This window comes from Stegostoma tigrinum, chromosome 29, assembly GCF_030684315.1.
Source record: "Stegostoma tigrinum isolate sSteTig4 chromosome 29, sSteTig4.hap1, whole genome shotgun sequence".
Classification (NCBI taxonomy): Eukaryota; Metazoa; Chordata; class Chondrichthyes; order Orectolobiformes; family Stegostomatidae; genus Stegostoma; species Stegostoma tigrinum.
In genome coordinates this window covers 42,987,099-43,011,802 of record NC_081382.1, presented here as the reverse complement: position 1 = coordinate 43,011,802, position 24,704 = coordinate 42,987,099, and the positions used below count along the sequence as shown (strand labels likewise).

The 24,704-nt window shown below is 47.7% G+C and overlaps 1 protein-coding gene across 1 annotated transcript in view; it reads left to right on the top strand.

The window, feature by feature from the left end:
• LOC125465428 (neurogenic locus notch homolog protein 1-like) overlaps positions 1–24,704 on the top strand; it is a 110,715-nt gene that overhangs the window by 50,598 nt on the left and 35,413 nt on the right. The window contains exons 5-12 of the mRNA XM_059638134.1: positions 6,404–6,526; positions 8,217–8,450; positions 9,655–9,810; positions 11,085–11,270; positions 12,901–13,014; positions 16,469–16,582; positions 20,119–20,352; positions 20,941–21,051. Of these exons, the coding sequence (XP_059494117.1) occupies positions 6,404–6,526; positions 8,217–8,450; positions 9,655–9,810; positions 11,085–11,270; positions 12,901–13,014; positions 16,469–16,582; positions 20,119–20,352; positions 20,941–21,051 (1,272 nt within the window). The remainder of the gene's footprint in view (positions 1–6,403; positions 6,527–8,216; positions 8,451–9,654; positions 9,811–11,084; positions 11,271–12,900; positions 13,015–16,468; positions 16,583–20,118; positions 20,353–20,940; positions 21,052–24,704) is intronic.

Sequence of the window (24,704 nt, the reverse complement as noted above, 5' to 3'; positions counted from 1 at the left end):
GAAGGATGGGAGCTAGACCAGGGATAGCGCGGGCAGTCAGCTGTGATGCATACAGGGTCGAATAATCAGCCAGTCACCAAGAAACCTAATGGCCAAAGGAGGGTGCAGGGGCTGTGATAAAAATGGACAGTGAAGGCCAAGCAGTTTTGGGAACTGGAACTGTTCCCCGGGGAGAGGAGTCTGCATTCCAACCAAGATCTGTCTCACACTGAGCTATGAGTGTCAGTGATACATGAATCTTGTTGCTCTGCTCCTTCCGCTGTCACGTCACTGATTCACTGTGTCATCAACGTCTTCAGCTCTACCTCAGTGACTACTTTACTGCCATTCTGATCGGCTCAGCCAACTCACTCCATATGCTCTTCACTCACCATTCTCTACACCAAGGACTGCTCGATTCCAACATTCTCATCCTTGTTTTCAAACCCCTCTGGCCTCATTCTCTTCCTATCTCTGTAACCTCCTCCAGCCCCCATACCCCTTCCATGTCTCTGTACCCTCCTCCAGCCGCTATAGCCCTCCCTATCTCTGTCACCTCCTCCAGCCCCTGTACCCCTCCCTATTTCTGTAACCTCCTCCAGCCCCTTACATTCCTCCCCATCTCTGTCCCCTCCCCTCTGAGATCTCTGCCGTCCTCAAATCCTGGCATCTCAGGCATCTCAAACATAAATGGAGAGATGATGGCCTAGTGGTATTATCACTAGACTATTAATCCAGGAAATGCCAGTAAATATTCTGGGGAACCTAGATTCAAATCTCACCGTGGCAGCTGTGGAATTTCATATCAATAAAATATCTGGAATTAAGAATCTAATGATGACCATGAATCCATTGTCAATTGTCACAAAAATCCACCTGGTTCACTTGTCCTTTAAAGCAGGAAATTTCCAACCTTGCCTGCTCTGGCCTACATGAGACTCCCGACACAAAACAATGTAGCTGATTCTTAACTGCTCTGTGAGCAATTAGAGATGGGCAAAAAATGCTGGTTTAGCCAGTGATGGTCTCAGCTTGTGAATGAATGAGGGGAAAAAAAATCCTCCGATTCCCATCGGTGACTGTGCCTTCAGCTGTTAGAGCCTTGTGTTCCAGATTTCCCTGCTAAACCTCTCTGACCCTTTTTTAGATGCCCATATCTCAAGGTGTGGTGTGAAAAGCTGCTGCATAAATCCAGATTGTTGTTGTTGGTTAGCTGTTCCTGTATCCAATTGAAGGAAATCTGTTTTCCTGGAGCTAGTAGTTTTATTTCACAGAGCGTCAGAGGGAGCTGTTGTCGTTCCAGTGGGGCATGAGGGGTGGAGGGAGGATCAAATAATGGCCATCTCTGATGGTGGAACAGGACATTCAAATCCAAGCTGTGCTGTTCATGAAGCAAGTCCTCACATGAAGTAGGAAACTCTCATCCAAAAAATATTGCAGAGACTGGGACAGGGAAGATGGGACAATTGTGAGGGTGGGTATGGGGGTGAGCTAGTACAGTTCTGAGGGACTGAATGGCCTCCTCTGTGCCTACATTCCCAGGAAGAGAATGATGTGAAAAAGGATAGCATATCTGAGTGAGAGCCAGAGGGTCAGAGAGAGGGTGTGGGATGTAGAGAGGGGGTGAGAGTGTGGGGGAGAGATGGTGGCGAGGTAGAGAGTGGGTGAGCGGGGAGATGGAGAATGGAGAAAGAGAGATGGGAGTGAGAGACAGAGTGGGGAGGGAGAAGATGTAAGGGAGCGGGAGAATGAGAAAGAGGAGGGGAGAGAGAGGGAGTTAGTGAGAGAGAAAAGATTGAATGGAGCATGTGAGAAGGGGAAACAGAGGAGAACGGTTGTGGAGAGAGAGGTGGAGAGGGAGGCAGAGGCCAGGAGAGCCGGGCAAGGAGAGACAGAGGTGGGGGGATGGGAAGGTGTGGAGTTAGATTACAACAGGCAATCAAACAGTGTAATCAAAACTTAAATATAAAAATCACAGGAAGTTTGGGCTTTGACAATTTAACTTCCTGTTTCTCAGTGCTTTGAAGGTGCAGCTTCCTGTTAGCAGTGTTTGACCCAAATTAGTAATTCCTGACAAACACACTTACGTTCTGAATTTAAACAAAAAAACTCTTAATGTTTAATATCATAATCTGTTTTTAAGAAACCCGTGTGTTTCTGAGTTGAGGAAAGTTCTGGAATTTCTCACTAATGTGCGTGAGTGGCCTACTTCCAGAGGTGAAGACTCAGGAACCAGCTGTGTCATTGGCTAAGCCCCTGCTTCCTCATTGTATTCCTGGCTCTGTCCAATTCTAACTTTAAACACACGCATAGCCAAACCATTTCGGAAACTGCCGTCAATTTACGACTGGTGAGCTTGGCCCCAGGAGAGAAAAGATTGAGTTAAATCAAGGCTGATCAAGACCACATGAATCTGCATTTTTCCTCATGCAAACCCTTTTGTTAATTCATTCACAGGATGTGTGCATTACTGATTGAATGTTGAGGAGTCTCCTGAATCAGTTCATCATGTTGGGCAGGACTGATATGCTCAGGCGGGTAGGAACAGCTGGTTTCCTGCCTTAAAGGGCACCAGTGACCCAGTTGGAATTTGATGAGTGGGTAACACTCTCACCTTGTCCTGATCCAGAAAATTGAGCTCAATTTGATTTCATCTGACACATACTCAGTGCAGTACTGAGGAAGGGTTGTACTTCCAGAGTCACCATCTTTTAAATGCAAGATTGAAGCAAGCAAGGCTTCATGTGTGTATCAGGAGTATATCAATGATCTCAGGCTCATGATTCAATGAAAAGCAGAGGCATTCTTTCATGTCTTGAGGCCAAGATTGTTGTGTAAGAGCTTGAGGAGCTTTGAGAAACCTTGCGATGATGTAACTGTACAGCACTTCATTGGGCATCAATAGTATAAGGTGGGCAGGGTTGAAAGGAAAATTGAAACTCAGAGAGAGCAAGGCAGAAGCCTGTAGTCTCTTTGTGTGAATGTTAGACACATGTATAGAGAAGCAGCAAGGGTAGACAGTGGACTGTTAGGTGTTACGTTTTATGGAACAGTCTTTCATTAATGGAACAGCGTATGCAAATGTTTTCTTTCACTTTTTCCAAAGAGTGGTTAACCCTGTCAACACCCATAACCCCATGCATTGTATCAGAGATAATGGGAACTGCAGATGCTGGAGAATTCCAAGATAATAAAATGTGAGGCTGGATGAACACAGCAGGCCAAGCAGCATCTCAGGAGCACAAAAGCTGACGTTTCGGGCCTAGACCCTTCATCAGAGAGGGGGATGGGGAGAGGGAACTGGAATAAATAGGGAGAGAGGGGTAGGCGGACCGAAGATGGAGAGAAAAGAAGATAGGTGGAGAGAGTATAGGTGGGGAGGTAGGGAGGGGATAGGTCAGTCCAGGGAAGACGGACAGGTCAAGGAGGTGGGATGAGGTTAGTAGTTAGATGGGGGTGCGGCTTGGGGTGGGAGGAAGGGATGGGTGAGAGGAAGAACCGGTTAGGGAGGCAGAGACAGGTTGGACTGGTTTTGGGATGCAGTGGGTGGGGGTGAAGAGCTGGGCTGGTTGTGTGGTGCAGTGGGGGGAGGGGACGAACTGGGCTGGTTTAGGGATGCAGTAGGGGAAGGGGAGATTTTGAAACTGGTGAAGTCCACGTTGATACCATTAGGCTGCAGGGTTCCCAGGCAGAATATGAGTTGCTGTTCCTGCAACCTTCGGGTGGCATCATTGTGGCACTGCAGGAGGCCCATGATGGACATGTCATCCAAAGAATGGGAGGGGGAGTGGAAATCGTTTGCGACTGGGAGATGCAGTTGTTTGTTGCGAACTGAGCGGAGATGTTCTGCAAAGCGGTCTCCAAGCCTCCACTTGGTTTCCCCAATGTAGAGGAAGCCACAATGGGTACAGTGGATGCAGTATACCGCATTGGCAGATGTGCAGGTGAACCTCTGCTTAATGTGGAATGTCATCTTGGGGCCTGGGATAGGGGTGAGGGAGGAGGTGTGGGGGCAAGTGTAGCATTTCCTGCGGTTGCAGGGGAAGGTGCCGGGTGTGGTGGGGTTGGAGGGCAGTGTGGAGCGAACAAGGGAGTCACGGAGAGAGTGGTCTCTCCGGAAAGCAGACAGGGGTGGGGATGGAAAAATGTCTTGGGTGGTGGGGTCGGATTGTAAATGGCGGAAGTGTCGGAGGATGATGCGTTGTATCCGGAGGTTGGTAGGGTGGTGTGTGAGAACGAGGGGGATCCTCTTTGGGCAGTTGTGGCGGGGGCGGGGTGTGAGGGATGTGTTGCGGGAAATACGGGAGACGCGATCAAGGGCGTTCTCGATCACTGTGGGGGGAAAGTAGCGGTCCTTGAAGAACTTGGACATCTGGGATGTTCCCCGTCATTCTCACACACCACCCTACCAACCTCCGGATACAACGCATCATCCTCCGACACTTCCGCCATTTACAATCCGACCCCACCACCCAAGACATTTTTCCATCCCCACCCCTGTCTGCTTTCCGGAGAGACCACTCTCTCTGTGACTCCCTTGTTCGCTCCACACTGCCCTCCAACCCCACCACACCCGGCACCTTCCCCTGCAACCGCAGGAAATGCTACACTTGTCCCCACACCTCCTCCCTCACCCCCATCCCAGGCCCCAAGATGACATTCCACATTAAGCAGAGGTTCACCTGCACATCTGCCAATGTGGTATACTGCATCCACTGTACCCAGTGTGGCTTCCTCTACATTGGGGAAACCAAGCGGAGGCTTGGGGACCGCTTTGCAGAACACCTCCGCTCAGTTCGCAACAAACAACTGCACCTCCCAGTCGCAAACCATTTCCACTCCCCCTACCATTCTTTAGATGACATGTCCATCATGGGCCTCCTGCAGTGCCACAATGATGCCACCTGAAGGTTGCAGGAACAGCAACTCATAGTCCGCCTGGGAACCCTGCAGCCATATGGTATCAATGTGGACTTCACCAGTTTCAAAATCTCCCCTTCCCCAACTGCATCCCTAAACTGGCCCAGTTCGTCCCCTCCCCCCACTGCATCACACAACCAGCCCAGCTCTTCCCCCCCACCCACTGCATCCCAAAACCAGTCCAACCTGTCTCTGCCTCCCTAACCAGTTCTTCCTCTCACCCATCCCTTCCTCCCACCCCAAGCCACACCTCCAGCTACCTACTAACCTCATCCCACCTCCTTGACCTGTCCGTCTTCCCTGGACTGACCTATCCCCTCCCTACTTCCCCACCTATACTCTCTCCACCTATCTTTTTTTTCTCCATCTTCGGTCCGCCTACCCCTCTCTCCCTATTTATTCCAGTTCCCTCTCCCCATCCCCCTCTCTGATGAAGGGTCTAGGCCCGAAACGTCAGCTTTTGTGCTCCTGAGATGCTGCTTGGCCTGCTGTGTTCATCCAGCCTCACATTTTATTACCCCATGCATTGTGACAGCTCTACGCTGCCTCATGTTGACATATTTCATATGCAACTTTGCCTGAAATGATTGACCCAAATTGCAGATTGAAGAATTCCTCAGCTCTCATTCCATGTGAGAGATCCAGTGAGCTGTGCAGTGAGTTTATACTGGGGCAGGGGGTTGGTCTTTTCCATCAGTGAGGTGAGGGTGTGGGGTTGGAGGTGTAGGTTCAAACCCTTACCTGAGGGGAGAGAGTGAGGAGAACTGGTGTCCAGGCCTGTTACAGGGATCTCAGTGAGACATCTAAAACTCCATGAGGCTTTGACAGAACCGATCCCGACAGGCTGTAATCCTGCACCACCCCAATCCAGGCTACGTGGAGGTGGGAGAGTGGACACAGTCTCAGGAAAAGGTGGAAGCATTTTGGACTGAGTGACAGCGGAATGTTTTCATGGAGGAGGTGAGTCCTTGGAATTCTCTGGTTGATAGGTAGTGGGTTTCTGTCCCTGAGTAAGGTCAAGATTGAGATCAGTCAGTAATGGATATGGGGAACAAGTGGGATAGTGAAGGAGGAGTAAGAGATCAGCCATGATCATACTGAATGCTAGAGTAGGTTCAAGGGGCCGAATGGGTTACTCTTCCTCAGATTTATGCTTTCGTGTAAAATTAGGGGCTCACCTGTCTTAAAGAGACAGTAATATCCAATGGAGAACTCAGGAACGTGTTCCAACAGGGATTAGTTGAAATTAATTGTGTTAAGGGGAAGCGGGATAAACATATGAGAGCGAAAGGTATAGAAGGGAAAAGTGTGAAAAAGAGGGTCAGGGAGGAGTCACATGTGAAGCCCAGAGCAGCTGGGCTGAATGGCCTCTTTGTCAGCTGTCAATTCAATGTGATACCAATCTGAGTCCAGGGAAGGTCATGATTTAACCCAATGAGGAACTGGAACTAGACCTGGTTTGTCATGGAGAGTTACAGATTGAACGGATTTCTCTTTATTCCAGGGTTTTCTGGACAGCACTGTGAGGTGAATGTGGATGATTGTGCTGAGCATCACTGTCAGAATGAAGGCCTGTGTGTGGACGGTGTGAACACTTACAACTGCCAGTGCCCGCCAGAGTGGACAGGTAAACACTTGATATTACTGTTTCTGAATGCCCCACTATCAACATTCAGGGGTTGCTATTGTCCAGACACTGAACTGGACCAGCTGTACAAATACTGTGGCATGTGTGAAGGTTAGAAGTTGGGAATACTACGGTGAGCAGTTATCTCTTGTCTCCCCAAAGCCTGTCCACCATCCTCAACGCACAAGTCAGGAGTGGGATGGAATACTCCCCACTTGCCTGGATGGGTGCAGCTTCAACACACTCAACAAGCTCAACACCATCCAGGACAAAGCAGCCACTTGATTGGCATTATATCCACAAGCGTCCACTCCCTCCACCACTGATCCTCAGTAGCAGCAGTGTGTCCTACCTACAAGATGCACTGCAGAAATTCACCAAAGATCCTCAGAGGGCACCTTCCAAACTCATGACCACATCCATCTAGAAGGACAAGGGAAGCAGATATACATGGGAACACTATGCCCTGCAAGTTCTCCTCCAAGCCACTCACCATTCTGACTTGGAAATATTTTGCTGCTTCCTCACTGTTGCTGGAATTCCTGGAATTGCTTCCCTAATGGCACTGTGGGTCTACCTAAACCACGTGATCTGCAGTGGTTCAAGAAGGCACCTCACCACAACCTTCTCAAGGGAGCAACCAGGAATGGATCAATAAATGCTGGCCAAGCCAATGACACCTACATACCACAAAAATGCATTTTAAAAAAAACAGGATACATAGAAACTTGTTGCATGGGAGAAAGCTCCTCAACCTACTGTATCCACTCCCTCCCAGCTAGGCCCTATTTAATCCATCCTTTCCAGCCCTTGCTCTATAGTCTGTAGTTTATTGCTCTTCAAGCAAATATCCAAAAGTTATTTAAATATGATGAAGTTTTCCACCCTGGTGAAGCTGGCCAACAGTGAACTCCAGAATGACTATTAGCCATTGTGAAGACACAGCTCACCTAAGAATCTACCTCTTTGGCCTAGCTTTTGGTTATGTGTCTTAATCTTACACAATCTTAGAATTTTTACTGTGCAGGAGGCCATTCAGCCCATCATGCCTGCATCGACTCTTTAAACAATCAGCATTACCCAGTGTCAATCTCCTGCTTTCTCCCCATAACCTGTACACTGTTTCAACACAAAAAAATCGCCCAATGGCCTCTTGATGTGCTTAAACATTTGATTTAGTTTCTGTATGCTCCTTTGGGATGATTTAATGCTTTGCAGGTTTGCTAATATAATTGCAGTCGATTTTGGTGAGATCTTTGTTACCCAAACTGAAAACGGTAGGCACCTTGTTGTTTTTTTTGATCCTGGTGATATTCTTTTCACGCTGAATCCTCCCCCCTCAAGGGGCCCAGGTGCAAGTCCAGCAATAGTAGCGAGCTATTTGCTCAGGGCACCACCACAGTCTTCACCTGCAGTTCCCATTGGATGGACGTGGTAGCGATCAGGTGTTGGGGTTTGGAAGGTGGGACAAAGGGTTTGGAGAGTGGGGATGAGGGTTGGGGTGGGACTCTAGCCAAACATGTGCCAGAGCCCCTCACTCCACACCTTTTCCTAGCCCGAGGGGAGGCTGCGAATATCTGGTGACCATTTCCCTCAGACCCTTGGTCTCTGGCTGGCACAGACAGTTGTGAAGAGTGGGTGGGATGGAGGCTGAGGTTTATTTGAGGTTTGTTCTGTTTCCTGCCCCCAGGTCAGTTTTGTACAGAGGATGTGGATGAGTGCCAGCTCCAGCCCAATGCCTGTCAGAATGGAGGCACCTGCCATAACACAAACGGGGGCTATAACTGTGTCTGTGTCAACGGCTGGACAGGAGACGATTGCAGTGAGAATATCGATGACTGTCCCATTGCTGCCTGTTACAGTGGGGCCACGTGCCATGATCGTGTCGCCTCCTTCTACTGCGAATGTCCCCATGGCAGGACCGGTATGAATTCAGGAGGCCACTGCCTCTGAGTTTTCGCCCCCTCTGACTCTTTGTGCAACTAACTTTCCCCTGCTCTAGCCTTCCGCTCTCTCCGGCCTTCCGCTCTCTCCGGCCTTTCGCTCTCTCCGGCCTTCCGCTCTCTCCGGCCTTCCGCTCTCTCCGGCCTTCCGCTCTCTCTGACCTTCCGCTCTCTCTGACCTTCCGCTCCCTCTGACCTTCCGCTCCCTCTGACCTTACCCTGCCATTAACCTTTCACCTCTCTGTTGTTTCACCTCCTCTGACCTTTCACCAGCACTAATCTTTCACACTGACATCTAAATGTGAAATATTATGTTTTGATGGTATAATGAAGGAATAAATGTTGCAGAGGGATCTGTAGAGACAAACACAAGTCTTGAAAATAGCGCAGGATAATAGGCCCTCAAAAATGCACAAATGCTGGAAATAAAGAGCAGTGTGGTGTCAGAGTCATGACCCTCCTGCAGGTTCAGATTCAAACCCCACCTCAGGATGGAATGGTCACAGAGGTGAGTCCCAACTGGTTCCTTTAGAAACATCAAATACTGAGATCCTTTCCTGAGGAATGGAACTTGGAAGCAGAGAAGTTCCATGAAACTGCTGGTGAATCTGGGGTTTGCTCTGTACATAATGGAAGGGATGGGGAAAGTTAAGAAAGGATTTATAACAACTGGCACTGACAAGTGACAACTATTGTTGCGTCGGCAGGGGGGGGGGGGGGGGGGTGATTGTCTAAACAGAACGGGGCTCCTTTCCCCGAAAGGAGAGGAACCTCGCAGGTGCTCGGGTAGGGACCTTGCAAATTAGGAATGGCTTAGAAAGGGCATTTGTAGAGAAAATGCTTCTCTCTGTGGTGGATACAAAACAATGTTATGACATCAGTTCAGTGCATCAACATTTCAGAGCAGAGATAGTAGGAAATGCTGATGCTAGAGTCTTGAGATAACAAGTGCAGAGCTGGATTAACACAAAAGAACAGGCAGAAGGTCTGAAAAAGGGTCCAAACCCGAAATGTCAACATTTCAGAGCAGCTTAGATGGTCGGTGTTGGAAAGGGAATTAAGGAATGGAGTGAGTAAATAGGATGGGGGAGTGAAGGGGAAATAAACTCGAGGGTAGACTGGACGACCTGTTTGTGAGCAGGATTTCTCTGTCTTAATCATGACCCTGCTATTTTTGTTGCCCAGGGTTGCTGTGTCACCTCGATGACGCGTGCATTAGTAATCCTTGCCATGAGGAGGCGAACTGCAGCACAAATCCTGTCAACGGCAAAGCCATCTGCACATGTCCAGTTGGATTCTCGGGGGCGTCCTGCAAGCAGGATGACGATGAATGCTCTCTGGGTAACACAGCAACTAACTCCGCGCCATTCCTTCTTTCTTTTATCTCCTAACCACTTCCCCCAGGGCATTGGGTAAAACTACTTCTGAGTCAGAAAGTTCAGTACACAGGTATAAAGGCTGATATGTTCACTGCAGTGCTGAGGGAGCACCATACTGTCGGAGGGTCAGTGCTGAGGGAGTGGGCACTGTCGGAAGGTCAGTGCTGAGGGAGTGGGCACTGTCGGAAGGTCAGTGCTGAGGGAGTGGGCACTGTCGGAAGGTCAGTGCTGAGGGAGTTGGCACTGTCGGAGGGTCAGTGCTGAGTGAACGCCGCACTGTCGGAGGGTCAGTGCTGAGGGAGTGGGCACTGTCGGAGGGTCAGTGCTGAGGGAGTGCCGCATTGTCAGAGGGTCAGTGCTGAGTGAGCGCCGCACTGTCGGAGGGTCAGTGCCGAGGGAGTGGGCACTGTCGGAGGGTCAGTGCTGAGGGAGTGGGCACTGTCAGAGGGTCAGTGCTGAGGGAGCGCCGCACTGTCGGAGGGTCAGTGCTGAGTGAGCGCCGCACTGTCGGAGGGTCAGTGCCGAGGGAGTGGGCACTGTCGGAGGGTCAGTGCTGAGGGAGTGGGCATTGTTGGAGGGTCAGTGTTGAGGGAGCGCCGCACTGTCGGAGGGTCAGTGCTGAGGGAGTGGGCACTGTCGGAGGGTCAGTGCTGAGGGAGTGCCACACTGTCGGAGGGTCAGTGCTGAGTGAGCGCCGCACTGTCGGAGGGTCAGTGCCGAGGGAGTGGGCACTGTCGGAGGGTCAGTGCTGAGGGAGTGGGCATTGTTGGAGGGTCAGTGTTGAGGGAGCGCCGCACTGTCGGAGGGTCACTGCTGAGGGAGTGGGCACTGTCGGATGGTCAGTGCTGAGGGAGTGGGCACTGTTGGAGGGTCAGTGTTGAGGGACCTCCGCACTGTTGGAGGGTCAGGGCTGAGGAAGTGCCGCATTGTCGGAGGGTCAGTGCTGAGGGAATGCCGCACTGTCGGAGGGTCAGTGCTGAGGGAGTGCCACACTGTTGGAGGGTCGGTGCTGAGGGAGTGCCGCATTGTCGGAGGGTCAGTGCTGAGGGAGCGTCGCACTGTTGGAGGGTCAGTGCTGAGGGAGTGCCGCACTGTCGGGAGGGTCGGTGCTGAGGGAGAGCTGCGCTGCCAGAGGGTCAGTGCCGAGGGAGTGCCGCACTGCAAGTGCGAGTGTTTATGTGTGGCTGCCTGTTTCAATCGGTTTGTAATTCACTTTCCTGTTGCTCTTTCCTGCAGGGTCCAATCCATGTGAGCATTCAGGAAAGTGTGTGAATACCCTGGGATCCTTCAAGTGCCTATGCCAGCCTGGTTACCATGGGCCTCGCTGTGAGCTGGATATTAACGAGTGTATGTCCAGCCCCTGCCACAATGATGCCACCTGCCTTGATCTGATTGGAAAATTCCAGTGCATCTGCATGTCTGGTAGGTCCTAAGTCCAACACAGTTGGGTAGTTGATCAGGAACAGGGTTCAAAGGTTATTCTGGATTGGGAAGGACGGGGCTGGACAGACGGACACCCCATTCCCAGGTATCAGTATTGACCCCAAAGCTCTCTCTGATGTGTATGCATAACCTTGGTTTATGTTTCCAGGACAGTGTTTCAAAATTGCCAGTGTGAGATGAAACTGGGAAAAGTAGTCAACCAGGAAGGGATTGTCCAAGGCTGCACGGAGGGGCAGACAGACTGGGAAATGGCAAGACCAGTGGCTTCATAAACTGACCATCCCACAGGCCAAGACAGAACACTGGATGAGATAGTCCCTCGCCACTTCCAGATCACTTTGTTTGAGGGACATGAGAGGTTGTACCACGTGTCTCTGTGACTCCAGCCCCTCAGAGAAACATAAAGGACAGGAGCAGGAGTCAGCCATTTGGTCCCTTGAACCTGCTCCCCTATTCAATATGATCATGGGTGATCATTGAGCTCAATGCAGTAATCATGCCCTGCCCCCACATCCCTTGATTCCTTTAATCAAAAGAGCGATATCTATCTCCTGCTTGTAAAAACGGATAATGATTTGGCCTCAATCACTTTCTGAAACAGTGAGTTCCACAGGCTCATCACTCTCTGGATGAAGAAATTTCTCATCTCAGTCCTGAAAGGTTTATCTCTTACCCTTAAACTAAGACCTCTGCTTCTGGATTCTCCCACCATCAGGAACATCCTTCCTGCATCTAATGTGCTCCTGTTAGATTTTTATAGGTTTCTATGATAATCCCCCTTATTGTTCTAAACTCCAGTGAATACAATCCTAATAGCTCAATGTCTCCTCATATGTCAGACCTGCCGTCTAGAAATCAATTTTGTAAAGTCCATGTTCTGGGAAATGGCTCAATTTGAGTCAAAGCTTTGAGAGTTGGTAAGGAGCTGAGTTACATTGTCCTAACTGGAGGGTGATCAAGCCAAGGGGTTTCAGATGAATCAAGGATTTGCTCGGGGCTATCAAGAGAAATAATTTCCTACGGCTGGAGTGCTGATGTTAGGGGAAGGAAAGGGGGAGTCCAGAACAAGGAGATAAAGCCTAAGCAGTTATGTCGAATCATTTTGGGGGTGATGTTTCTTATATAGAAGGGGGTAAATGGAAATGTGGAACTACCCCCTGCTACACCATCCCCACCACTCCTTGTTGAAGCTGGATTCAAGAATGAGACTGATTGTTGTTGACCCTTCATGAAGGTGACTATTAGTTATGGACCGAGGTAGGCAGAGAGTGAGTTGACATACAGGTTGTTGCTTGTTACATTGAGGGGTTGGAGCAGCTGTGAAGAACGTAATTTCTTTTGTGTATCGTATTTTCTGAGGGACCAAAGGGAGAGTTGCAAGCCTGGTGTTTTGCAAATAAATTATTAGTTTGGAGATGAGAAATGGATTGTGCCTAACTCCAAAAACCGTGGAAATTCCCTTCCCTCTCCAAACTCTGAATGAAGGCACAGAGTTAACAGCATTAATGCACAGGGAAGTTTCATCTGCCACTGCCCTCAATATATAAACCAACACAGGTCCACAAAATGGATGGGAATGGTTAATTCTGTGCATGTCTTAAATTTGCAGGATATGAGGGAGTCTTCTGTGAAATTGATATTGATGAATGTGCCAGTAATCCGTGCTTAAACAAGGGCAACTGTGTCGACAAAATCAATAAATTTGAGTGCGAATGCCCCTCAGGTAGGTGCCAGTGTTCAATAAACCTTCACACTTTTGCCTGAGCTCTCTGAGCCAAGCCTGTTATTAATCCCGGCCTGCAGGCAGGCTTTACAGACCAAGACAGGGCCTACACTCACTGCCATCCCACGGCATCTGGGATCATCTGTCTAAGGCCAGAATTATTCACAGCAACTGAAATGTCAGAAAGTGAACTGAACACTAAAAACAGTCAAAACAATTTGTGTCTTAGGTAAAATAACTGTTCCTGCAGGAATATGATTGGAACCTTTCCGGCTGCATTGGCACTCATAGAGTCAGTCACAGAGTCATTTAGCACAGAAACAGATCCTTTGGCCCAACTAGTCCATGCCAACCAGGATTCCTAAACTAAACTCTTCACACCTGCCTGTGTTTGGCCCAAATCCCTCTAAACTTTTCCAATTCGTTACTTATCCAAATCTCTTTTAAATTTTCTAATCATACTGCATCTATCGCTTCCTCTGGCAAAACATTCCACACACAAACCACTCTTCGTTAAAATAGGATTGCCCTCATATCCTTCTTAAAACTTTCCCCTGACATCGTTAAAAATATGCCCCCTGGTTTTAAAGTCCCCACCCTAGGGAAAAGACCCTTACTACTCACCTAATCTACGATCTTCATGATTTTATAAATGTCTATTAGGTCACTCCACAACCCCTTGTGCTGCAAATGAAAAAGGTTGCAGCCTATTTTTATAACTCAAACCCTCCATTCCCTGTGACATCCTGGTAAATCTTTCTGAACCCTCTCCAATTTAATAAGATCCTTCCATGGCAGGGCGACCAGAACTGCATGCACACAGTATCCAGAAGGGGCGTCACCAACATCTTGTACAATCTTAACATGACGTCCTAACTCCTCTACTCAAAGGTCTGAGCAATGGAGGCAAGTTTGGTAAACACCTTCTGTCTACATGTGATGCAAATTTCAAAGAATTATGTACCTCAACCCCTACGTCTCTGTTCTATGACACTGCCCAGGGCCCTACTTTTAAGAACATAGAAAAGTACAGCACAGTACAGGCCCTTTGGCCCACGATGTTGTGCCGTGGAATAATCCTAATCCAAGTTCTGCCCTTGTTTGTTTTATCAAAATGCAATACCCCACATTTATCCAAAATAAACTCTGTCTGCCACTCCTCAGGTAATTGACCCAATTGATTAAGATCTCTTTGTAATCTTAGACAACCACCTCACTGAAGTTCTGAGGAAGGGTCACCGGACCCGAAACGTTAACTCTGTTTTCTCCTCCACAGATGCTGCCAGACCTGCTGAGCTTTTCCAGCAACTTTGTTTTTGTTCCTGATTTACAGCATCTGCAGTTCTTTTGGTTTTTATTTAGTATTAAACCACCTTCACTGTCTGCTATAACACCAATTTTGGTATCACCTGCAAACTTACTAACTGTGCCTCCTATATTCTTATCCAAATTGTTTTTGACAAACAAAAGTGGACCCAGCACCAATCCTTGTGGAACATTGCTGGTCGCAGGCCTCCAGTCCAAGAAACAACTCTCCACCACCACCCTCTGTCTACTACCTTCAAGCCAATTTTGCATCCACTTGGCAAGCTCTCCCTGAATCCCACGTGATCTGACTTTACTAATTAGTCTATTATGCGGAACCTTATCAAAGGCTTTACTAAAGTCCATGTAAGCAACGTCTACCCGTCTGCCCGCATTAATCTTTTTGGTTACTTCTCAAAAAACTCAGTCCAGTTTGAAAGACACAATTTGCCTCGTACAAAACCGTGCTGACACTTCCTAGTCATTCCTTGCCTCTCCAAATGTATATAAAACCAACTTCAGAATCTGCTTACCCATCACCGACGTCAGGCTCACTGGTCTTTTGTTCCCAGGCTTCTCCTTACAACCTTTCTTGAATAAAAGCACAATATTAGCCACCCTACAGTCCTCTGGCACCTCACCCATAGTTATCGATGATGTAAATATCTCTCCTAGGAGCCCTGAAAATTCTTCCCTAACTTCCCATGTCATCTTGGGATACCTAGGTTAGGTCCCAAAGATTTATCTGCCTTTATGTTTTTTGTGACCCTCCAGCACTTTGTCTTCTGTCATGTGAACTGATTTCAAAACATCAATATTTATTTTCCTGAGTTCTCTAGCTTCCATTTCTTTCTCCACAGTAAAAACTGACATGAAGTATTAATTTTGTATCCCTCCCATCTCCTGAGCTTTGGTGCATAGACGATTTTGTGATCTGTAACTGGCCCTTTTCTCTCTAGTTGCTGTTTTCCTCTTAATGTACTTGTAGAATATCTTTAGATTATCCTTAATGTTATCCACCAAGGGTGTCTCATATCTCCTCTTTGCCCTCTCTCTCTCTCTTTCTATTTGAGAACAATTATCTGCTTTTCATTTTTAACATGGATTATTCACTACAGTTTCACACAAACCTAAAACCAACACTGAATCTCATTGGTGTATGGCTCCCACACACTGAGTCTTACTAGGACAGCGTGGAGGGATCAGTTGTGTAATGAATAAAATGAAAATTTTTAAGGGACTCTGTGTGCGATGTGAGCTGTGAGTCTTCCTGCCAGCTCTAAGTTTGATGCAGACTCTGAATCATTCACAGCAGACCTGGCTGGAAAACAGTGAACATAACAGCAGCGCTGAGCTGGTTACAGCAAGGTGCTCAGCTCTTTGTTCCACCGTCCAATGTGCACACTCCCACTCTCTAGTTCACATCACCAGCCATTGCCTGTCTCAGAGATACACTCCCACTCCCGATCCCACAGTCATAGTCTGGTACTCATTGTGATCCACATACTCACTTACACATGCACAGCAATGTCCTTACTCAGACACGCACAGGCACGCACTCACTCTCACGTGCATTCCAGGGATGATACATTAACTTGTGAAATTTGTCTGGGCACTTGTTAATGGCTCCCTGTGTCCTGACTCCTTTCTGATCCTCACACACCTCTCGAGTGGCCTCACAGCACCCAGGTCCTTCTGTAATCTCAGTCTGCACCAGCTGAATCCTGATATCACTGGAGGCATTATATAGATTCATAGAATACCTACAGTGCAAAAGAGGCCATTCAGCCCATGAGTACACAATGACCCTCCAAAGTCAATCCCGCCCCTACCCTTGTCCCCAAAACCCTACATTTTGTTATGTAGTTAATACTCCTAACCTGCACACCTTTGAATTGTCCATATGGACTGACCCTTCCTGCCCATCCAAAAACTTTACTCATGTCCTCCCAAAACTAACCACCCCTTTCAACAAGAGATGTCACCCATCTGTCCCCGAAACTCAGTGTCCCTCCCCCCATTAGCAATGCCCCAATTCCACTGCCCAATACCCCCACCCCCAAGCGATGCCCTGTTCCCGATGTTCACCTCTCCTGCATTTGGACTGAGGCCTGACCCTGTTGTGTTTGTTTTCTGATGATCTCTTCAGGATTCAACGGGAATCTGTGTCAGATGGATGTGGACGAATGTGCAAGTACTCCCTGTCAGAATGGAGCCCGCTGTGTGGATGGACCCAACAAATATCACTGTCAATGTTTGGAAGGTCAGTGCTCCTCTTTCTCCCTCTATTCCTTTGCTCCATCGGTTGCTCCAACTTGATTTTGTTGTCATCCTTTCCAACCACGCACTTACTGCTTCTACCCAATCTCCATGTACCTTCATTGTCCCTCTCCTTACCTGCCTCTCTCTGCATCTTCAGTCACACACTGTCTGTTTCTCCAATTCTTCACCCAACTGCTTTGTGATTTAATCAGTGACATCATGCAAGGAGTATCAGGAATAAAAGTGATGAACTTAGAGCATGGATCAGTACCTGGTGCTATGATGTTGTGGCCATAACAGAGACATGGGTTTCTCATGGGCTGGAATGGTTGCTGGATATTCCAGGGTTTAGAACATTTAAAAAGAATAGGGAGGGGGGAAAAAGAGGAGGGGGTGTAGCACTACTAATCAGAGAGGGTATCACAGCTACAGAAGCTTCCATTGTCGAGGAAGATCTGCCTACTGAGTCAGTATGGGTGGAAATTAGGAACAGCAAGGGAGTAGTCACCTCGTTAGGGGTTTACTACAGGCCCCCCAATAGCAGCAGGGAGATTGAAGAAAGCATAGGTCGACAGATTTTGGAAAAGTGTGGTCGCAGTAGGGTTGTTGTAATGGGTGACTTTAACTTTCCTAATATTGATTGGAACCTCCTTCGAGCAGAAGATTTGAATGGAGCTGTTTTTGTAAGGTGTGTTCAGGAGGGTTTCCTAACGCAGTACGTTGACAGGCCGACGAGGGGAGAGGCCATTCTAGACTTGGTGCTCGGAAACGAGCCGGGGCAGGTATCAGATCTTGTGGTGGGAGAGCATTTTGGTGATAGTGACCATAACACTCTCTCATTCTACATAGCTATGGAGAAGGAGAGGATTAGGCAGAATGGGAGGATATTTAATTGGGGAAGAGGAAACTATGATGCGATTAGACACGAGTTAGGAAGCATGGACTGGGAGCAGTTGTTCCATGGTAAGGGAACTATAGACATGTGGAGATGGTTTAAGGAACAGTTGTTGGGAGTGATGAGTAAATATGTCCCTCTGAGACAGGCAAGACGGGGTAAGATAAAGGAACCTTGGATGACGAGAGCGGTGGAGCTTCTAGTGAAAAGGAAGAAGGTAGCTTACATAAGGTGGAGGAAGCTAGGGTCAAGTTCAGCTAGAGAGGATTACATGCAGGCAAGGAAGGAGCTCAAAAATGGTCTGAGGAGAGCCAGGAGGGGGCACGAGAAAGGCTTGGCAGAAGGAATCCGGGAAAACACAAAGGCATTTTACACTTACGTGAGGAATAAGAGAATGGTCAAAGAAAGAGTAGGGCCGATCAGGGATAGCATAGGGAACTTGTGTGTGGAGCCTGAGGAGGTAGGGGAAGCCCTAAATGAGTTTTTTGCTTCTGTCTTTACGAAAGAAACGACCTGTGTAGTGAATGAAACCTTTGAAGAGCAGGTGTGCATGCTGGAATGGATAGAGATAGAGGAAGCTGATGTACTGAAAATTTTGTCAAACATTAAGATTGACAAGTCGCCAGGCCCGGATCAGATTTGTCCTCGGCTGCTTTGGGAAGCGAGAAATGCAATTGCTTCGCCACTTGCGAAGATCTTTGCATCCTCGCTCTCCACTGGAGTCGTACCTGAGGACTGGAGAGAGGCAAATGTAATTCCTCTCTTCAAGAAAGGAAATAGGGAAATCCCCGGCAATTATAGACCGGTAAGTCTCACGTCTGTCGTCTGCAAGGTGTTAGAAAGGATTCTGAGGGATAAGATTTATGACCATCTGGAAGAGCATGGCTTGATCAAATACAGTCAACACGGCTTTGTGAGGGGTAGGTCATGCCTTACAAACCTTATCGAGTTTTTTGAGGATGTGACTAGTAAGGTTGATGAGGGTCAAGCTGTGGATGTGGTGTATATGGACTTCAGTAAGGCATTTGATAAGGTTCCCCATGGAAGGCTCATTCAGAAGGTCAGGAGGAATGGGATACAGGGGAACTTAGCTGCTTGGATACAGAATTGGCTGGCCAACAGAAGACAGCGAGTGGTAGTAGAAGGAAAATATTCTGCCTGGAAGTCAGTGGTGAGTGGGGTTCCACAGGGCTCTGTCCTTGGGCCTCTACTGTTTGTAATTTTTATTAATGACTTGGACGAGGGAATTGAAGGATGGGTCAGCAAGTTTGCAGACGACACAAAGGTCGGAGGTGTCGTTGACAGTGTAGAGGGCTGTTGTAGGCTGCAGCGGGACATTGACAGGATGCAGAGATGGGCTGAGAGGTGGCAGATGGAGTTCAACCTGGATAAATGCGAGGTGATGCATTTTGGAAGGTCGAATTTGAAAGCTGAGTACAGGATTAAGGATAGGATTCTTGGCAGCGTGGAGGAACAGAGGGATCTTGGTGTGCAGATACATAGATCCCTTAAAATGGCCACCCAAGTGGACAGGGTTGTTAAGAAAGCATATGGTGTTTTGGCTTTCATTAACAGGGGGATTGAGTTTAAGAGTCGTGAGATCTTGTTGCAGCTCTATAAAACTTTGGTTAGACCGCACTTGGAATACTGCGTCCAGTTCTGGTCGCCGTATTATAGGAAAGATGTGGATGCTTTGGAGAGGGTTCAGAGGAGGTTTACCAGGATGCTGCCTGGACTGGAGGGCTTATCTTATGAAGAGAGGTTGACTGAGCTCGGTCTCTTTTCATTGGAGAAAAGGAGGAGGAGAGGGGACCTAATTGAGGTATACAAGATAATGAGAGGCATAGATAGAGTCGATAGCCAGAGACTATTTCCCAGGGCAGAAATGGCTAGCACGAGGGGTCATAGTTTTAAGCTGGTTGGTGGAAAGTATAGAGGGGATGTCAGAGGCAGGTTCTTTACGCAGAGAGTTGTGAGAGCATGGAATGCGTTGCCAGCAGCAGTTGTGGAAGCAAGGTCATTGGGGTCATTTAAGAGACTGCTGGACATGCATATGGTCACAGAAATTTGAGGGTGCATCCATGAGGATCAATGGTCGGCACAACATTGTGGGCTGAAGGGCCTGTTCTGTGCTGTACTGTTCTATGTTCTATGTTCTATGTTCTATCTCCTGTTTGAAAGAGATCACAGACTCGTTCATCACTCATGGGCCTTCATTGTGTGGGTAAGAGAGACAGAGATCTGTCTTTCTCTCCTTTGGGCACAGCACCCCTCTCCTTTCTGTGTCTCATCACCCTCCCCATCTTTTATTCTCATTCCCCCATTCCTTTCTCCCACTCCATCATATCTTTCTGTCCTCTCATTTCTTTCACGCTCCTTGACTCTGCGACTCTTCCTGTCTTTCTCATGCTCCCTTTCTGTCCCTCACACAGTCTGTCTCTCTGTCATGCTCCTGCCCTCACACTCTCCCTCTGTTTCTCACGTTCTTTCTCTAACGTGCTCCCCGATCCTTTCATACTCTCCCGCTCTCCCTCTCCCGTTTCTCTCCCTCTTTTCTCATTCTCCCTCTCCTCTCTCTCTCTAATTCCCTCTCTCTACTCAGTGATCTCTCCTTTCTTGTTGGTGTTGTGGTTCTCCTGTAGGTTTTACTGGAACACTGTGTGAGACAGACATCGATGAGTGTGAGCAGGACCCCTGTCATTATGGCGTTTGTAAGGATGCGATTGCGAGCTTTCTCTGTGTCTGTAACCAGGGTTACACAGGCCGAGTGTGTGATATCAACATTAACGAGTGTCAGAGCCAGCCATGTCAGAACGGAGGAAGCTGCCAGGATAAGATCGATGGTTACCTGTGTGCCTGTCTGAAAGGAACCACAGGTACTCAGCTCTCCCCTCTCTGCGCACCCCCGGCCTTCTTCCTCCAGTTCCTCATTCCCAGGTTCAACCTCAATCCTTCACCCCCACACCGGGCAACCCCTCATGCTTTTTGATGTCCCAGGAATCTGTAACCTCAGTAAGTACGTTCTCAACAATAGAGTAATTGAATTATGAGATAGGTAGCAGGAACTGCTGATGCTGGAGTCCGAGATAACATGGCGTACAGCTGGATGAACACAGCAGGCCAAGCAGCATCAGAGGAGCAGGAAACCTGATGTTTTGGGTCTGGACCCTTCTTCACATAACTTTCTGTTTCTCTGATGCTGCTTGGCCTGCTATGTTCATCCAGCTCTACACCTTGTTATCTATAATTGAATTATGATTGGATTGTTGCCTGTGGGATCTTGCTGTTCATGGATCAGTTTCCCACTTTAAGGAGAAACACATTGAATGTAAAAGGGGATTTAGTGAGGCACTACAGAAATATAGATCTGTCTCATTTTCTGCTAAAAATTTATATCTTTGTCCTGGTGTTGAATGGTGTGAGATTGTTGTGACTTAATCATTGAAAATATTATTCTGCCTCAGGCATGAACTGTGAAACAAACCTGGATGATTGTGCCAGCAACCCGTGTGAATACGGCAATTGCATCGATCAGATTAACAGTTATGACTGTGTTTGTGAGATCGGATATACAGGTAGGACTCACTGCTAAACTTCATCTCTGTCACATCATTTGATTTTACCCCTGACCCAGCTCACCTACTGCTGAGACTCTCGATGCATACCTCGGTCCTTCCTTCAACCTACACTTTTAAATTTCATCAGAGATAATGCGAAGTGCAAATGCTGGAGAATCTGAGATAACAAGGTGTAGAACTAGATGAACACAGCAGGCCAAGGAGCATCGTAGGAGCAGGAAGGCTGATGTTTTGGGCCTAGACCCTTCATCAGAAATTTCACCTCCTCTGCCCCTCCCTATCTCTGTACCCTCCTCCAGCCTCCACACCCCTCTCTATCTCTGTTACCTCCTTCAGCCCCTACACCAATTCCTATCTCTTCACCATCCTCCAGTCCCCGACACCCCTCCATATCTCTGTACCATCCTCTAGCTGCTATACCCCTCCCTATCTCTGTCATCTCCTCCAGCTCCTATACCCTTCCCTATCTCTGTAGCCCCCTCCAATCTGTGCGAGATCCTTAAAGCTCACTGGTAAAACTCTGGCCATTCACATCGTAACTATCACTGTCCTCGACTTATTCCCGTTTTCCCAACTCTCCCCTTCATTCCCCTCTTCCCAACACCCCCCTCATTTCCCAGCCCCACCTTAATTCCCCTTTTCACCCTCTTCCCAGCCGCACCCTTCCCACTCTCATTACTGGCCCCTCCTCCTCTCTTGTCCCTCTCTACACCTCTGTTCTAATCTTGGCCCCACCTTCTCTCCCTCTTTCGCCCTCTCTCTCTCCTCTCTCCAGTGTACTCCCTGTCTGGATAACCTCCCCCAACCCTTGTTTTCACCTTTAGTACCAAGGAGGGGCTGGTGTTAAATTAGATCAGAGTCATAGATGAGGGCATGTAATAGTGGCTGCACACTAAGATGACAGAAAGGAAAGTGAGTGATGAGGATGAGGCAATTGAGTAGTGAGAATGAGGAATGTGAGTGTGAAGATGTCTTTACAAGGATGCAGACTAATGTGGATAGTTTCAGTGAATGGGCAAAAATCTGGTAGGTGGAGTACAATGTGAGAAAATGTGAAGTTGTTCTCCTTTGCAGGAAGATAAAAAGGACAGTTTTATATAAACATAAAATGACAACAGAATTTTGAGTTGCAGAGGGATCTGGGTGTTACAGTGCACAAGTCACAAAGAGTTAGTATGCAGTTACAGTAAATCATTAAGAAGCTAATGGAGTGCTATCCTTTACTATCAGAGGAATTGAACACAAAAAAGAATATCAGAAACAGAGATGGCTGAAGAAACTCAGCAAGTCCAGCAACATCAATGGAGAGTGAAACAGAGTCAATGTTTCAGTTTGATGAAGGGTCACTGGACTTGAATCATCAACTGTTTCTCTCTCCACAGCTGCTCCCAGACTCGCTGAGTTTTTCCAGCAATTTCTGTTTTTGTCTGAGATTTTCAGGATCAGCAATTCTTTGTTTTATAGAAATGCACTTGTTATGTTTTGGTTGTACCAGATATTGATGAGATCGTATGGATAGGTTGGAGTGGCAGTTGGATGCACTTAGACATCGACCACCTGGCCAGGCTCATTCCCCAATACTAGGTCCTGTATAGCACCTTTCCTGGTTCGACTGTCTACATACTGTTTCAAGAAGCCATCCTGGATGCTCCTTACAAACTCTGCCTTATCTGCGCCCCAAGCAATAAGTGAATCCCAGTCAATATATGGGAAGTTAAAATCTGCCTACATTTCTGTTCTTCTATCTCCCACTCGCTGTTGGGAGGCCTATAGTATGCCCCAAACATTCTGACTGCACCCTTCCTATTCCTGGGCTCAACCCATATTGCTTCGTTGTATGAGCCATCTGAGGTATCCTCCACAGTGCAGCTATGATATTCCCCTTAACAAGTGGTGCAACTCACCCACCATTTTTACATCCCCCTCTATCCCACCTTAAACATCTGTATCCTGGAATGATAAACCAGCAACCCTGTCCCTCTCTTAGCCAAATTTCTGTAACAACAACATCATAGTTCCAAGTACTAATCCAAGCTCTAAGTTCATCTGCCTTACCTTTTACACTTCTCGCATTGATTAGATTCCCTACAGTGTGGAAGCAGGCTTTTCAGCCCAACAAGTCCACACCACCCCTTGGAGCATCCCACCCAGACCCATCCCCCTATAACTCACACACCCCTGAACACTACAGGCAATTTAGCATGGCTGATCCACCTACGCACAGACAGTTACCCGAGGCTGGAATTGAACCCGGGTCCCTGGTGCTGTGAGGCTGCAGTGTTAACCACTGAGCCACCGTGCCGCCTTTCTTGAAACAGATGCACTTCTGTCCATCAGACCCGCTTTGATCAGCAACCATACCCTGTCTGCTCTGCCTCTCAGTCTGACTGGTCCTATTCTCTAGTTCCTTTTCACCTTTGCATTGGTTCCTCCCCATTCACCCTGCCAAGCTAATTAAAATCTTCCCGAGAGGATTCTTCGAGATAGGATTTACTCCCACTTGGAAATAAGTGGGCGCATTAGCAAGAGGCAACATGATTTTGTGACAGGGACGTTGTGTCTCATTAACTTGGTTGAGTTTTTTGAGGAAATGACAATGATGATCGATGAGTGTAAGGCGGTAGATGTTGTCCACCTGAACTTCAGTAAGACCTTTGACAAGGTCCTTCGTGGCAGACTGATATAAAAGGTAAAGTCACACAGGGTCAGAGATGAGCTTGCAAGATGTATAAAAAAAACTGGCTCAGTTATAGAAGACAGAGAGTCACAGTGGAAGGGTTCGTTTCTGAATAGAGGGCTGTGACTAGTGGCGTTCCTCAGGGATCAGTGTTGGGACCTTTGCTATTTGTAATATATATAAATGATTTTGAGGAAAATATAACTGATTTGACTGGTAAGTTTGCGGATGACACAAAGGTTGGTGGAATTGCAGATAGCCACGAGGACCGTCAAAGGATACTGCAGGATATAGATCGGTTGGTGACTTAGGCAGAGAGATGGCACATGAAGTTTAATCTGGAAGAATGTGAGGTAATGCATTTTGGAAAATCTAATCCAGATGGAAAATATACAGTAAATAGCAGAACTCGTAAGAGTACTGATCAGCAGAGGGATCTGGGTGTACAGGTACACAGGTCACTGAAAGTGGCAATGCAGGTGGAGGAGGTATTCAACAAGGCATACAGCATGCTTGCTTTCATTGACCGTGGCATTGAGGTAAAAAAATTGACAGATAATATCGTAGCTTTTTAGAACCTTAGTTAGACTGGAAGGTTCTGAGGAAGAGTCACCGGACCTGAAACATTAACTCACATTTACCAGGATGTTGCCTGGTATGGAGAGCATTAGCAATGAGGAGAGGTTGGAGAAATTTGGGTTGTTCTCACTGGAACGACGGAGGCTGAGGGGTGACCTGATAGAGGTCTACAAGATTATGAAAGGTATGGACAGAGTGGACGGCCAGAAACTTTTTCCCACAAGGTGGAAGAGTCAGTTACTAGAGGCCATGGGTTTAAGGTACAAGGGGCAAGGTTTAAAGGTGATGTACGAGGCAAGATTTTTACAGAGGGTGGTGGATGCCTGGAACTCGCTGCTGGGGAGGTAGTGGAAGCAGATACGATAGTGACTTTTAAAGGGCGTCTTGACAAATA